At 39.5% G+C, this 16,247-nt stretch overlaps 1 protein-coding gene across 3 annotated transcripts in view; it reads right to left on the bottom strand.

Moving 5' to 3' along the window:
• Nucleotides 1-16,247, bottom strand: part of edil3a (EGF-like repeats and discoidin I-like domains 3a) — a 101,598-nt gene that overhangs the window by 28,507 nt on the left and 56,844 nt on the right. For all 3 annotated transcript variants that reach the window (XM_080039053.1, XM_080039054.1, XM_080039055.1), the window contains 2 exons: nt 7,255-7,436; nt 627-782 (listed from right to left, as the gene is read on the bottom strand). In XM_080039053.1, the coding sequence (XP_079895179.1) occupies nt 627-782; nt 7,255-7,436 (338 nt within the window). The remainder of the gene's footprint in view (nt 1-626; nt 783-7,254; nt 7,437-16,247) is intronic.

The following is a 16,247-nucleotide window of genomic DNA, read 5'->3' as shown; positions in this document are numbered from 1 at the left end:
CGTGAAAATAAATTCCCAATTGATATTAGGTCAAGGATCAGGGCATGTAGCAACTTCAAACACACTCAAGTCCTAACTGTACAGGTATTTCTCCCATGTCTGCTCAAGCCACATCCAGAAATACTATGTACAAATGTACACTCATCACTCACATGACAACCATCGCTAAGAAAGGAAAAAATACAACAACAATGAATCTAGATCTGAGTATGCTCAAGGCAAGGTTCATTGTTGTCTCTGTAAAACATTTGACAAGAAGTTTTAAACTCAGGGTCATTCGGAGCTCGGCTAAATGGAGGACAGCCGCGGTATGCTGTCAGGAATGATAGAACGCTTTGTGGCCTATTTGGTGACTGTTCATCCCCAAATAGTGTAAAAATTCAATCTAGAAGTCATAAAAGTGGAGGGGGGTAGAGGGCAGCAGCAAGATGGGCCCGGTGTGCGCTAGCTAATTAAAAAGCCATCTCATCCTGTCCTCCGTCATGCCCTTGACTGAGTGCACAGTCTCCTGTCGCTGTGTGTGCAGGTGTGTTAGAGAGAGGGGCAATGTGTGTATCTTCGTCAGTGTATTACACAGAAAGAGGTAAAAGGGAAAGTGCCTGTGTGCGCATGTGTTTCTGTCTCACCATATCCTCATCTTTGCCCTTGACTTTGTATGTTTTCCAGGTCTTCCCGTCATCACTGTAGGCCACTTTGTAAGACTTGACGTATTCTGGGCTGCCGATTCGCTTTGCACCCTGGGTAATCAGGCCTGTGACCCTCATTCTCCTTTGCAGGTTAATCTGTGGAGTCAAACAGAATGGCAAAATCAAACAATGTTAGCTCCATTGTTCAGACAATTTTGAACATGTGCACGTGTCTGCGTGTGTGCAAGTCCCCCCCTCCACCACCACCACTACACACACACACACACACACACACACACACACACACACACACACACACACACACACACACACACACACACACACACACACACACACACACACACACACACACACACACACACACACACACACACACACACACACACACACACACACACACACACACACACACACACACACACACAACCTACACACCCTGGCTTCTTTTCTGTCAGGACCATCCATCTTATTCAGAAAGTCCCAGATCAAATGGAACATTAAATCAATCCTCACACTCCAGATCCAGTCTGTCAACCCTGCACAGTCTGTCAATATGGTGCCAATGTATAGCGGTTTGGAAAGCCACGAGGAAAAGATTGAGCTAAGAAAGAGGAGAGTGATAAATGTTTCCATGGACCATGCGTCAAGCGCACAAAGCAGGATCATTACAATCTAAGCACGATGGACAGGCAACACAACAGGTAAAGGTTTGCTTTGACTTTATTTTTATCATTGAGAGGACACTTTGGCAGAGTGCATATCAACAAAACTGAACCTTTTTGAAAATAGTCCCTTTAACAAATTAGCAACAGTGCATCTGGCAGGGTATGAGTTTCCTTATCAATAATTAGGTTTTTTAACATGTGCATGTTTCATTCATGTCGAAGTGTTCACATGCTCGTGTTTAGAGTGACACCACTGATTCATAATAACATTGATTTGCTTTAATTCCTCAGCTTTATACTTGTCTTGAGACTTTCTTGTATTCTCATTTCATGACTTTGCCTGAAAATAAATAGCCTGCCTCCAGTAAAAGGGTGACAGCAAAGACCTAGCAACGACGGCCAATGCTGGTTAACTGAAAACGTGCCTCACTCGCCCTTTAATTCTGTTGAACCTGAAAAGGAAAAAATGTGTCTACTAAATGATTGTTTTATTTTTCCTAACAGATGATGACATACACTGACAGCTCGCTTCAGAGCAACCACATGAAGAAGCCTATGGTGACTAAAGAGTGACACTGTGTTGCGCTACTTACACACTACTTACTGCCTAATTATTAAAGTGAATATAAATACTGATGCATGGACAAAAACAAATGTAAGGAAGGATAATGCAATGCTAGTTCCTTTTTAAACTACTGAAACACATTTCTAAAAGTCCATGACAAAAAAAAAAGATGAGGCAAGACAACATGGAGATGACAATTACATTAATTTTTTTGGCACGACATTTACACCATGACCATGCTGCCCAGTTTTCATTTTCAGGAAAAAAAAGACACCTGATAGGCTAATCTAGCTCACCCTCTGACAAATTATGACATGCACAGCTGTCTAGACTTCCATGGTTGCAGGGAAGGGGAAGCAATACTACATATTGAGTGAATATAGGACAAAGGGACATTAGCCCAGAATTGCCTAATCTAAAAAATAAAACATGTATACAAAAAATAATGATTTAAATTAATGATATGAAAAAGACTAGTAAGGCTTCAGGTTGCATTATTCTTACAATTTGTTTTTTTCAAGATCATGCATTCTAGACTGCAAACTCCATAACTTAATGGGATATTGCAAACAAACAAGATCATATTAGAAGTGTTTGTGAACGTGAACCAATTTAGAGCACATCCACGGAAAATGGATGTCCACTGACAATATGATCACATTCAGGATGATATACTGGGGGATTGAGCTCATTTTCCAGTGCAGAAATGTGAGCATTACTATGAAATAAGGCAATTTACAAGTAAAATATTTGAGAGCAAAAGCTCAAACAGAAGATCTGAGCCCACTAAATTAAGCTCTCCTTTTCTGTTAATGAAAAAAACTAAAAGATGTGTCTCCTGAGGACAGTTAAAGTTGGAGTTTTGGCTCTTACATATCCAGCCCAAGAAAAGAGCAGTTTTATTTTCACCAACCTTGTCTCAACCGTCAGTAACTAATGGATTAACATATAGGAATTGTATAGTAGCATGGATTATCATTTCTAGAGACACTTGCTGACACATTTCGTCATACTCCAACCAACTTATCAAGTTAATAAGAACCCCTCTTAAAGCAGCAATGAAGCACTCTTTCTCATTCACAGCATTTCTTTGCTCTTCTCAGTTTTCTCCATATGGATAGATGCTAATTAGAGTCTCTGTCACTGGAAGGACACCACCAGGGTAATCCTTCACATTTTTAATGACCACTCAGAAACATACATCTTTCACATAATAGTGATGCATTTATTTAGTTTGAGCGAGGCATCGTTAGAAAAATCCCCCATGAGTAGACCTTTGTCAACAATTCCTCAGTGTGAAAGAAAGTCACAATGCTCAATGTGGCATAAGGGGGGAGACAATTGCAGACAAACTGATTGGACCACAACATTGCAAAAGCATTAAGTACAAAACATAATTGTACGATTAAAAAAGTATAATATAATATAATTTTTCTATAACCATAACTATACTTCACAGAACCGTCACGTACATGTAAATGTGCGCCCTCTCTGAGTTTGGTGTTCCTTCTACTGTAGCTCTCTTTTGCACAAAGTTTAGAATGAACTCCTAACCTTTCCCCATTTCACCCTTTCCTGTTTACTGACACACACAGTATTTATGTTTGAAAGACTGCAGGGAAAAATCCTCCTCTGAAAAGAAGACATTCAACATAAAATGTTGTCGAACCCCATTTGCAACACAAAGAAAATACAACTGTTCGCATGGTGTGATATAGCCGTGTTTCTCTGTAAAAATCATTACTGGGAGAAATGTTAAGCAAGTACCCATCTGCAATATCCTTGAATTGATTAAAGTACAAATAGTTGCTGCGTAACGTGCCCCATGACTAGAGCTGAAACGATTTGTTGAGCAATGGATTTGTCAACTGTCTGTAGAATTTATTAGAAAGTACTTAAATATTTGCTCAAAGGTCACTTTTTAAGCAAGTATACTCTTGTTTACTCATACTTTGGGAATTTTAGATTGTTGGTCTGACTGATATAAAATGAATGGGTCCCGTTGGACGCTATGAATAGCAAGAATTTTTCACTGTTTTCTGACATTTCATAAAATAATTAACAAGAAGTAATAACATAATCAATCATGTAAATAATTATAGGTTCATGACTAAAACTTACATTTGTCTTATTGTTTTGTAGCGCTTCTGTAAGGGACTGGTTCACAGATTTAAGACATATTATGTATATCAGAACCTGGAAGCCCTTTGCTACACAATGAAGAATAGGAAATGCGCCTTAAACTTTCCATTGAATGCTCCTCGGAGTTCATCACACCTTATTTGAGGTTGCAAGAACATATTTATTTACAGCTACAGCCTTTGGAAGAAAATGGAATTGACACAGTGGCTAGGTTCAAGCCTTTAATATTACCAAGACCGCTAACTATTACCCAATACAATCAACCCAACAAGCAAGAACTTACACACATACCAAGGTCAGGAGCATTTGAAGTCAACATTTTCTGCACGCTGACTCACACTGGATTACACACTGGAATTGCAAAAGTGTTGTAACAATTAAACTGGCCTATGTCCATGAAACTACCAAAGAGCCCTGTGGTACTGTTGAGTAAAATAAAATGCACACACACACACACACACACGCACACACACACACGCACGCACACACACGCACACACACACACACACACACACACGCACACACACACAAACTAATCTCTCTAATTGCGCTGTTTACCTTAACACACATGTACAGACATTAGTACTTCACCATTTGTTTTTTATTTCCTTCTCATTAGTTTATTCATATGTTTGGTGTTTAGACTAACCAAACCTTTTACAAGGTGATTAAAGATTCAATGGTCTGTATATTGCAACATCACACTATGAGCCACTGAGATGCAAACATGTTATCATTGTGTGTGGCCAAGCATTTGAAATGGCATGATCAAAAAGCCAAGATCTATAGCATTATTGAGATGCTGTGGTATCCCCAACACTGTAAGCGATTTAGAGCACTTCTACCTGAGAACTAACTGTTAGACACTGATGAATTACTCATGGTAGACATTTATTTATAGCTCCGACTGCTGCATTGAGTTTATTCAATTACTAATTATTGCAGTCATGGGATTATTTAAAATTAGAGTTGAATGTTTTATTGACTGAGGCTAAACTGGAATGAAAAGGCAAAAGTTCCCCAGACAGACACAGCATTAGGACTCTAAGATAAACATACATATTGCCACATGATAGCAAATGTGCACACACTAATGAGGATCTGCATCTGAACATTATGTATTTTACTATTTAGCATCCATTAATGCATGTATAGACCCTCTTAGCCTTTACAAGAGATTTGGATTGTTTCATACTTTCAACAGAGCCGGCTGGAGCTATATTTCGCTGATATTGGTCAGACGGACCACAGCATATTTCCCTAGAGTGTTCAAATGCAATTTTGCGTGTGAGCTAGTCTTGGTGAGGCGAGGCTGTGGACAATTTATATTCTCACAGATGTGCAAACAATAGCGAGTTCACAGACAATTCAACAACACGGAGGCCGACAAACACAAACAAGCACACATACAGTGAATGCATGCTCCAACTATCGGCGTTACTGTGATGTATTATTCAACGTATCAATATAAAATGTTGGATTCATTGTGTCAAGGTTTAGAGAGAAGAAAAGGGCTGACTTTTGGCTGCCATTGAAAGACACATACTTTACCAGAGAAAACCCTTACACATAGCCGGACAGATGTGAACCCTACGCCCTAATAGGATTGTCATCTGTCAGTATAATCTGTTCCACATGACAGCCATGCACAACACAGTCACACCACAATCACTCTGCACTACAAAAGCACACCGCCGAACTCCTTAGCATAATCCCAAAACATTGACACGACTGTACACCTCTGAACATCGCGTCCCAATTATCCAGGCCCCGTAGCAACACAAGATGCCTACAGCACCCGACGCAGCATCCCACGTGGCATCATTAAAGTCAAACAAACCGCCTGAACTGTTTTTATGTCCCATTCTCCTCATCCACGCAGCGTACCCGGCTCCTTTTCTCTCACTCATGTCGGCTGGTTCTTTGACTCCCTCCTTCTCCCTTTTCAGTTTGTCCTGTATTACTATTCTCTTGTTGTTAGGCACAGCTTCACTTTCTCCATCATGCTGCCACACTGTATTGTGTTTTTCTATTATAGTTTGTTCAAGGTTCACTGGCTGTGTGTCGTCTATCTGATAACAGCCTTCTTCAAAAGGTTCCTGTCAGCATTTCTCTCATCCCAAAAGACTCAAGAGTAAAGGTAACAACGCTGACAAATACATACTAGTTAGTTCATTAATCCCCTCAGTTATTGAATACATGTATCCTTTATCTTATCTATGTATCATTCTAGAACACTGTGTAATCTGTGTGATAAGAGTTTCACTGGCTGTGGACCTGGCTGGACTTCAGACTGGATTTGGGGGACACATTTATATATTATAGCTACACATCATCTGATGGTTGTTTGTTGCAGCATGATGGGGTCATGATGTTTGTCTATTTGCACAACATAAATCCGGACAATCGGTTCTCACAGGTCTTGTGTTTATACACTAGAGAGAGATCCTTTCAGGAGGGGAAAGTGCAACAGCTTCAATGCCATCACTTCCATCATTGCCAAATGCAATGAGACCCACAACACATAGGCTATTCCGCAGGCAAACCATCTTTAATAATACACATTGGGCCAAGTCCACTAAAGGATTGAGCCGCTTTTGTGGCCGCTAAACCGGTGCAAATGAGAGAAAAAGATAGCAAACTGCTCTCAAACTGCCCTGCCAAGCAGACAGTGCCCTGGGTGCGTCCGTCCCATTTGCATGTATTTTAATGAGGGAATATTCAAAATCCAGTGCAAAATTGCCCCTATTCTTATGCAAATGAGCCTTGTTGCGAATCTTATCCTCAAAGGCCACAAGATGCGGGAAGTGCAAGCGCAGTTACATTTGTAAGCATGTCTCAACTCAATGTCATCACAAAGTAAAATGCAACAATGAAACAATCAGACTCCTTCACATTATTCCTCCTCACAATTGGCTTCACCTACATCTGTTCTGCCCCCAGCTTAAACTTCGTATTGCTTTTTATTACCAGTAAGTTAGAAGTGAAGCATCTAATAACTAATATATAAACAATTAAATAAAAACATTGGATTTTTCACCTATTTATACTAACCATCATCCATAACCAGGTGATGTTTAACAGTGGGGAACTTATATATATAAACTAATTAACAGCAACAAGAGAACAAGAGAACAAAGTGTCAAATCTATAATTGAGACGGCTCCTGTGTCTAATTAATTTGTGTCTGCCAGGCCTGGCTTCACATGTCTCCTGTATTGTGACCATGCTCTACCTGGATCCACGGCCATCTGTCATTTTCGGCAGCAGTCCAGGCGTTGACCAGGCCCTTCTTGTTGAGGCGTGCAAAGTAGGGGTACCACTTCTGCAAGCCGAACAGAGCGCGGTGGGTGGAAGAGGCTGTTATCTGTTGGTTGGAGATTATACCACCCTCCATGCCCAGCGGCCCAGAGCATCCTGTGTAAAGAGAGAGAGAGAGAGAGAGAGAGAGAGAGAGAGAGAGAGAGAGAGAAGAAAGAGACAGACACGTTTAACACTTAACTAAACTTCAAATATGTGAAACTGGAATGTGTATATATGTTTTTACAAAGACCACGGTTTGTTATGTCAGTAATGTTATCCTCGACACCCTTGGTTATCCCAGAACACCTCAGTCTCCCCTACTAGCACAGTATCAGACACGGTCATCAAAACTGCAAATTTTCCTCCACTCACTGTTGTTGAACCTTTAAATTCCTATTGAGACCTTGTCTTTGATGTCAGTGTATATTTGTCCACAATGACTCCTGTCTTTCTTACTATGAAAAGTGCTTTGAATAATCACAAGACTTACTCCAGTGTTTCCATCAAACTCCTTTTGAGATACAGCAGTCAACAAGAGGACTCCTATTTACCTTCATGCTGTCCACATCCAAAGGGACGGACATGTTGTTCCTTCATCTCTTTCATCAGTAACAGTAACCCCCGGGTTTCCACCCAAGGAGCTGCAGACACTTCTGGAGAGCATCATCCCCACAGTCAACAAGCTTTGTAACAGCTTTGAACATCCTGCAGGCTGCAGTGTATGTGTGTTTGTGTGTTGGGGGGACATGACAGCCATACCTTATCTTCACACAAAAACACTGTCCTTTCTCAGTTAAGCAGCTTGTTTTCCTTCTTAATCTTAATTGGCATAACAAGGCTCATCAAAAGCATCTTAATAGGGAGAAAAAAATATTATGACAATGTTCAATATGGAATGCATTGCGCTGCAAAACAAATACGTCTTGGGTTTTCATAAAAAAAGTTTTGCATAAAAAACAACGAAGAAACAAATAGGAAGTGGGCATGTATTGTATATGTACATTGTGTTAGATAAATATAAGAAATACCATGATGTACAGTTGTGTTGCATTATACAACTTAAAGTCTGAAAGACTTTCCTCTGCTCCCCTAGTGAGATTTTCTTCATTGTTCATTTGACAAAACATTTTCTCCTCAATCGAAATACAATCCTTTAGGACAGTCTACCAGTACAGCCTGGATTAGGAATACGATGGGATATGCATGCAGAGGGTTTAGTTTGGCTTTAATTATAAAATAACTCTATGGAAAAGCATCAAAGTTGACTCCAGCGTGCCAAGAAAACAACCTACACAGTTCAACTGGGGTTGAATTATTTGTTGTTCCAAACAGTGAGTCAGATATGACTGTATGTCTAGAGAAGCCTGAATAAATTGTGTTACAAGTTGTATACTGTAACTGAGATTGTAAATCAGATTCCTATTGGTTATCAGTAAAACCACAATTTGGGATATGCATCTTATTCACTGAATATATCTTGAAGATTGATTTCCAACGTTGTGGAATTTGAAGGAAAAACAAAACAGTGTTTATTGAAACGGCTTCATAGGTGTTTTTGAAAATGTGCTGTTCTAGTTGTGATGTACACTTACATTTTGTCTTTAAATCAACCATATAGTTGGCATGAATGCTGGGATATAAAGCCGAGCATTTAAAAATAAAAAATGTATTGAACATTACTTACAATTACATGCCTGCAGTAAAATTCTACATCTAAAGCCCAGTTCAGACCAAAGATTCACCTTGCAACTGCTTGCGACGAGACGGTTTTAGAACGTCGCAGGGGATAAATCGCAGCAGTGTGAACTGCTCGTCGCAGCGCGTTGCAAGCCGTTGCAAGGCGTCGCAGAAGATTTAACATGTCAAATCGCAAGGTCCAGTTTTAGAACGTTTCGGCGGTCTCGTCGCAAGGAGTTGCAGTTGCAAGCAGTTGCAAGGCGAATCTTTGGTCTGAACTGGGCTTAACACCTTCTCAACTGACACCTTGTTCATAGTGTAAGGAAAAGTGGCTTGACAGTATTTCATTAATTCATGGTCTGACCTCATGAAAAGATGAACATCGATTGCAAAATATGTTGAAGGCACATCTCAGTGAAGAGAGAGCAGCTAACATTGGCTGAATAACATAACAAGTCTAAAGACCATTGTAGTTTGGGGCGCCCTTAGCTCAGTTGGTAGGGCGTCAAAACTATTTCAATGTACTTTCATTTTATTATTGGGTAACACCAGTTATCAAATATATGTGACAGTTTAAAGTAGTATTGTGTACTCTTACATTTTTCTCTTCAATTTGAATGTTGGTTTACGTTCAAAGAAGATAAATCAAGTATTAATGATGCTGTGTTTGATTTCTTTTTATTTTGTTTTGTTGTAACAATAAGCAAACAAACAAACAAACAACACCAAACAGTACATACAAACTAAGAAAGGAGAGAAAAAAAAGAAAGAAAATGGACAGATGTGTATGTTGTTCATTATTTGGGACTACAGATGCAAATTAGCTTAAAGCTATAATCTGGTATAGTGCATCAAATGGCAACATTTATGTTCTAACTGTACATTGTCCCTTTTAAATAAAGATTTTATATATATATATTTGATCTTCTTGACACCCTCTGAAAACCTGATTTCAAACCTATATATAAAATAAATAAAATACTTTTACATGAAGTTATTCATCTCATGATCACACACACACACACACACACACACACACACACACACACACACACACACACACACACACACACACACACACACACACACACACACACACACACGTAACATTCAAAGACACACACAAACACAAAAGAAAAATCCATGTCCTGTGATCTCCACCGTAGTCCCCCCCTCCCTTCTTAGCAATGCTACAAGCTTTCTTTCTCACTGCTGTGTTTGATTTCATTGACACATCTGTATCCAGTTAATAATGAAAATGATGTGGGAGGTATTCCTTCTACTTCTCTAATCTTGGTGTTAATATTTGAAAAACTGTGTGGATAAAACACAATGACAGTAATAAAGACAGAGACAGACACGCAACTAATTTAATTTAATGTGTCTCTTGTCACGGATGATTACGTGGCTGCGTTAAAGAGTTTAAAACCACCAAGTGTTTGGGTTGTTAAGGGAGTATGGAAGTGTGAGGACACATCATAATAAGTGCAGAGTTCAGCCAGAGGCATTGTGGTTGCCTGTGTTAGCAAGCCTTCAGGGGAAGCCTGGAGCAATGGTCACCGACAGGCTGCGATTCTGCCTTCACCATTTAAGCAAACCACTTAGGTATTTCAACCCAGCACTGACACCTTGATGGACACGACGACCCACCCCCCCCCCCCCACACACACACACACACACACACATAGTATACCAGCAGAGAATTAAACTGGCAGAGCTGAGATCTGTGAGAAGACTATCACCCCAGATGAAAGCCACAAGGCAGAAGAAGAATGGAACAATGAAAACAACCCTAGCACGTCTTATCCAGCTGTTCTAGGCACCAGGGAGCTAGGGGAGACAGTGAGTAATGTCTGAGAACATTCCACGGGGATCGACTGGAGGCTGGAAGAGAGCAAAGAGTATATATCTTTGTTTGTGTGTGTGTACTGCCAGTGATGTGTTTATATATTCCACTATGGTAAATTACTCTTGCTTTGCTAGTTCTTCCTTGTGTGTGTGACTCATAGCTTCCATACTGATGAGAAGATAGTGTAGGTGGATGCGTTGGCCTATTGTTTCTGCTAAGACAAGCTTCTGATTTTCCGATAGCTGGTGGATGAAGTTCATTCAACCTTTTAACAAGTCAAGAGCAAACGGCTTCCATTTTCAGACATAGAAAACCATTTTGAACCTATGGCGTGTAGGCTAACACTTTGCAAAATGATAACCTCTGTGTGTTATACAGTAATCACAGTTGTGTTATAATCGTTGTAAGTAAGAAATAATGTCTATATAGATAAATGTATATTTCATTGGCTTTGTCTCCTTGAAACAGACTGAAAGAAGCACCTTTCTGCCCTTAACCAAGAAGGTTTGTGCATCAGCAAGATATCGCAAAACTATAATTGTAAGACTGGACAATAAACTAAAGTGGACATACACCCCTTGGGCCAGAGAAAAAAATATTATAATTGCTTTCTCCTATTATATAGCTTTTAGCTATAACTATGAAAATAAACAAGCAATACATACATCAAATACTAAGGGGAAGTTTGCAAGCAAAGCAAATTCAGTCCCACTCACATCTGAATCACTAACCACTTTAACCAAGATTATGTGGCCGCACACTTTCAACACGGACATGCACTATATTGCGTCCTAATCATTTGACACTGACACCGGCCGGCACGCGCTAGAAAATAGCTTTAAAATACTACCTCTTTTGTCCAATGGGGCCGCCAGCCGCCAAAGTTCCTCGTAGCCACTTTAAGTAAAACAAGGCAAGGGTGGGGCTGACAAAGCGTTGTTTCAAACTAAATATTGAAGTCACAATTCAAACATGCTTAATATAAACAAATTCTAACGTGCTGATGTGAAACAGGTATAATGTAATTCATGTTCACCATCGTGGGTTGAGCATATTAAAATGCTTGCATGTGTAAGCATTTGTGGAATACAATTAAGTACACTTTCTCAAGAACTGAACTTGAGTATACTTGTGGGGTACTTGAGTATTTACATTTTCTGCTACTTTATAATTCTACTTAACTACACTTCAGGGGCATACTTTTTGTTTTAGTCCTTATTTCCTTATTTGATCAATTAAGTTACTAAATACTTTGCAGATTCAGATGAATGATATAAAACATATCCAGAAAAACAATTATGATGGTGTATTATTGTAAACTCTGATGAAATGTGATTGTATTGATACCTTTGGGGAGATTGAAAATAACTATATTACAATGAGCCTAATTCTACTCTTACTTATTATTGAAGTTCTCCTTCAACACTGTAACTAATCACAAAATATGTCCCACAAAAGTAATTAGTAGACGGCCCATCAATTTTCAGTCTATGAAACATGAAGGACTGTATAGATATATCGGTCCGAGCTGTGATATATCAACAGGTGGACATTGCCATCCCTACAACCACATCACTAAACACATGGCTAAAAACATGTTTCACAACGACCGCCAGAGTGCAACATATGATTTTAATATCATCATAATAAAATCTGATGGACATCATTTGCTCTGTGCAATTTGGCATGTCATTAATGGCAGTCTAAGGGTGTATATTGAGTTGAGAGTGATAGCTCCCATAAGCATATGTACAGAATGTAGAGGGGTGCAAATTAATACTTTACAGCATTTCTCATGAATCCTGACTTTAAATAGATTAGGGACCCTGTTTATTCCATATGCCACTTGTCTCGATCACCAAATGGCAAATTCCACGGAATAAACTCCTGAGTCTGAAATATAATCTTTTTTCCCCTCATTAACGCTCTGAGGTTAGAGCTGAGGTGCACTATTGTATCAACACAGTATCATATTTGTCTCGGTGTGTTACCTAGTAGGCATATCCTTTGTACGGTATTCGATAGTGGATGTTGTGGCAAGACACTGTTGCAAAGTCGCGGTCCTTCGCACCTTGCAGCAATGATGGGCCACACTTAACGAGCTGCCTGCCAGTCGTCCATCAGAGCGGCAGAGCCAGCCAGCCCCCGGGTCTTGGCCTGCTCGCCCCTGAGCATACATCAGCCCTGCGACAGCACACATCACTAACGCCAGCACTACCGTGATGTGACAGCTGAATCCATCTCCCACAAGCCCCTACCTACAGCCTAAACAAATTAGAGGCGCACTGAAATTAATGCCAGCCCACCAATACTAATGCCCCTGCCGCATAAAAAGAAGGGGGTGAGGAAAAGAATGGTAAACACAAAACAGACGTCAGCCATACAGGTGACAAATGAGACCGGATGCAATCCAGCTGTTCATATGATATATCATACGGTGGGCTGTGCTGGTAAAGTTAAATATGAAGGACAACACATATATACAAAAAAAATTAACTATGCGGTAATCAACAAAACAAGAATAAAAAACAGTTGATAAGGTTACTTGAGGAAATATTTGTAACTAATTGTATAGTAACCTTTTCACTCGTCTGATGGAGAAACTATAGTGTTAGAACTTCGGGCAGTTTACAGCATATTGAAGAACTGGTGTCTCAGTATCCTGCACTCATGATCCACACAGTTGGTGCTCATACAAAATATAACGCTGTATTCCTTATTCCCAACAAATCAGTTTGGAGAGGAGATGATTCCCTAACCAATAGCACCAACTAGTAACAATTATCAAAATAAGATTAAGATTCCTTAAAAAGACATGCACAGAACATCTCAATATTATCCATTATACTAGAACAGGATGATAAATTAATTTAGCCCGGCATATTTAAATATGTAAACCAACAACTGAGCCGACAGAAATAACTGAAATCTAAAAGAAAAAAAGAAAGAAAAATTAAATAAACCAAACAAGACAATACAAGTATACACACTTTGAAAGATCAGCATCATGAAAACCCAGACTGCAAACATTATGAGCGTTACTTGATAGAAAGCTACTGGGTTGTATTTGATGTTACAAAGGGGAAGAAAGTTGAAGCTAAACTTAGTGTATTTGAATTGATTAAGCTTTTGCTTAAGGCAGATGGTTTTACAATTATCTTACCCTTAAGAAGATTTTGTTAAAAGGGCCCTGAACAATCATCACATTTTCCTCCATATCGGATCATTAACTGACCATTTCACCCATATTAGTGCCTGAGTGTGAATGTATTTGGACAATTCCAGCAGTAACAATCCCAAATATGTAGCAGTAGAAAGCCTGAGGCAGCTTGTGCCAAGTTATACCTCACTATTTGTCTGCCTTCTTGTGTATTTCTTGTTCAGGATTTACGTTGGCAACTGATAGATATGATTCTTATTTGCTCATTTTTTTCTATTGGATGATGGTAATCAATGTTGAAGGCGTCGTAATTGTTTCAGCAAAACCGGATAATCACTGAAAAGGCTGGTAATGGCCAAACAGCTTGCTGCTGCCTACACATTATATTCTCACAGTGATTTCTGGTGTGGCCAGAAATTCTACGATTTCTTAATCTGAAACAGCCAATGTGTGTACAGGACTTCTCCCCCTCCCCCACACACACGCTGTGGGTTGAAAGAACAAGTCAAAGAAGAAATGAGCACACAAGTACATTTCACATATTTTACAATTGTCTAGGTATCCTATAGTCAGCTATGTCTAAGCTATGACATATTCATCAAATAATGCCTTGAAATAGCAAAGTCGAATTATGGACTTAAACAAAATGTCCGACTATGGCGATGGCTCTTTGTCAAATAAATACAAAAAAATTACTAAGACAATGCTGTGATGATGATCCATCATTCACAAGTTCCCCACTTTTATGCAGGGGTATCATTTTAATCAATAAACCTCAAGACCAAGGCTTCTTGTAAGCTGACAGTGTCGCTGGTGACAGTTATACATCTATTAAGCCTAAGAATATTGTGGGAGTCAATTTTTTTTACACTCACAATTGTAGCTCTATACGTTTGAAGGCCACTAAGGGCAACTACAGTTTCATCACCTAACATATTTCTTAACATGAAGCAGCCTTGGCAGAAAAAATACCACTCAGTCCGAAGGTATTAGGAATGTGGTTTGTTCGACTGTTCATGGTTAAAGGGCTGACTTTTACCATTATGGGGGTTTGGGGTTGTTTACATTTACAGTCATATGAAAAAGTTTGGGAACCCCTCTCAGCCGGCATTATAATTGACTCTGCTTTCACAAAAAAAAGATAAAAGTGGTATGTCTTTAATTTACCAGGAACAGCTAAGTACTGGGATGTTTTCCAAACAAAGATTTTTTGAAAAGCAGTATTTGGTTGTATGAAATAAAATAAAATGTGAAAAACTGGCTGTGCAAAAATATAGGAACCCTTGTGGTTTTGTTGATTTTAATGCCTGTAACAGCATGCAAAACTGATGACTTTAAACACAAAGTTGGTTGGATTATGTTGTTAAGCCTTGAACCTCATAGAAATGTCTGTTTAATCATGAGAAAATGTATTTTAGGTGCCTAAATGCAAGTTGCACTTCTCTTTGACTCTCTGCTGAAGTGAGACAGAATGGGATCATCAAAACAGCTCCCAAAAGATCTGAAAAACAAAGATTGTTCATTGTCATGGTTTAGGGGAAGGCTACAAGAAGCTTTCCCAAAGGTTTCAATTGTCAATTTCGACTGTAGGGAACATTGTCAGGAAATGGAAGGACACAGGCATAGTGGCAGTTAAACCCTTGCATGGCAGACCAAGAAAAAAACAGGAGCGGCATAGGTGGAGGATTGTGAGAATGGTTGCACACAAACCACAGATCACCTCCAAAGACCTGCAAGAACATCTGGCTGATGATTGTGTATCTGTACATCGTTCAACAATTCAGTGCAATTTGCACCAAAACATCTGCTTTTTATAAAGACCAAATAACTTAATTTTGGTCTCATCAGTCCAAAGCATTTTCTTCCAATATGAAGCTGGCTTGTCTAAATTAGCTTTTGCCTACTCCATGCAACTTTATCTGTGGCGTGGGCGCAGAAAGGGCTTCCTTCTCATCACCCGGCCATACAGATGTTTTGGTGCAAATTGCACTGAATTGTAGAACCATGTACAGATACACAATCTGCAGCCAGATGTTCTTGCAGGTCTTTGGAGGTGATCTTTGGGTTGTGTGCAACCATTCTCATAATCCGCCGCATATGCTGCTCTTGTACTTTTCTTGGTCTGCTAGACCTGGGTTTAACTGCAACTGTGCCTGTGTCCTTCCATTCCCAGACAACGTTCCTTAGAGTAGAAATTGACAATTGAAACCTTTGGGAAAGCTTCTTGTAGCCTTCCCCT

This window comes from Ammodytes marinus, assembly GCF_949987685.1.
Source record: "Ammodytes marinus genome assembly, chromosome: 2".
In the NCBI taxonomy this organism is placed as follows: Eukaryota; Metazoa; Chordata; class Actinopteri; order Uranoscopiformes; family Ammodytidae; genus Ammodytes; species Ammodytes marinus.
Note: the sequence above shows the minus strand (reverse complement) of the source record. Positions and strands in the feature narration are given on the sequence as shown.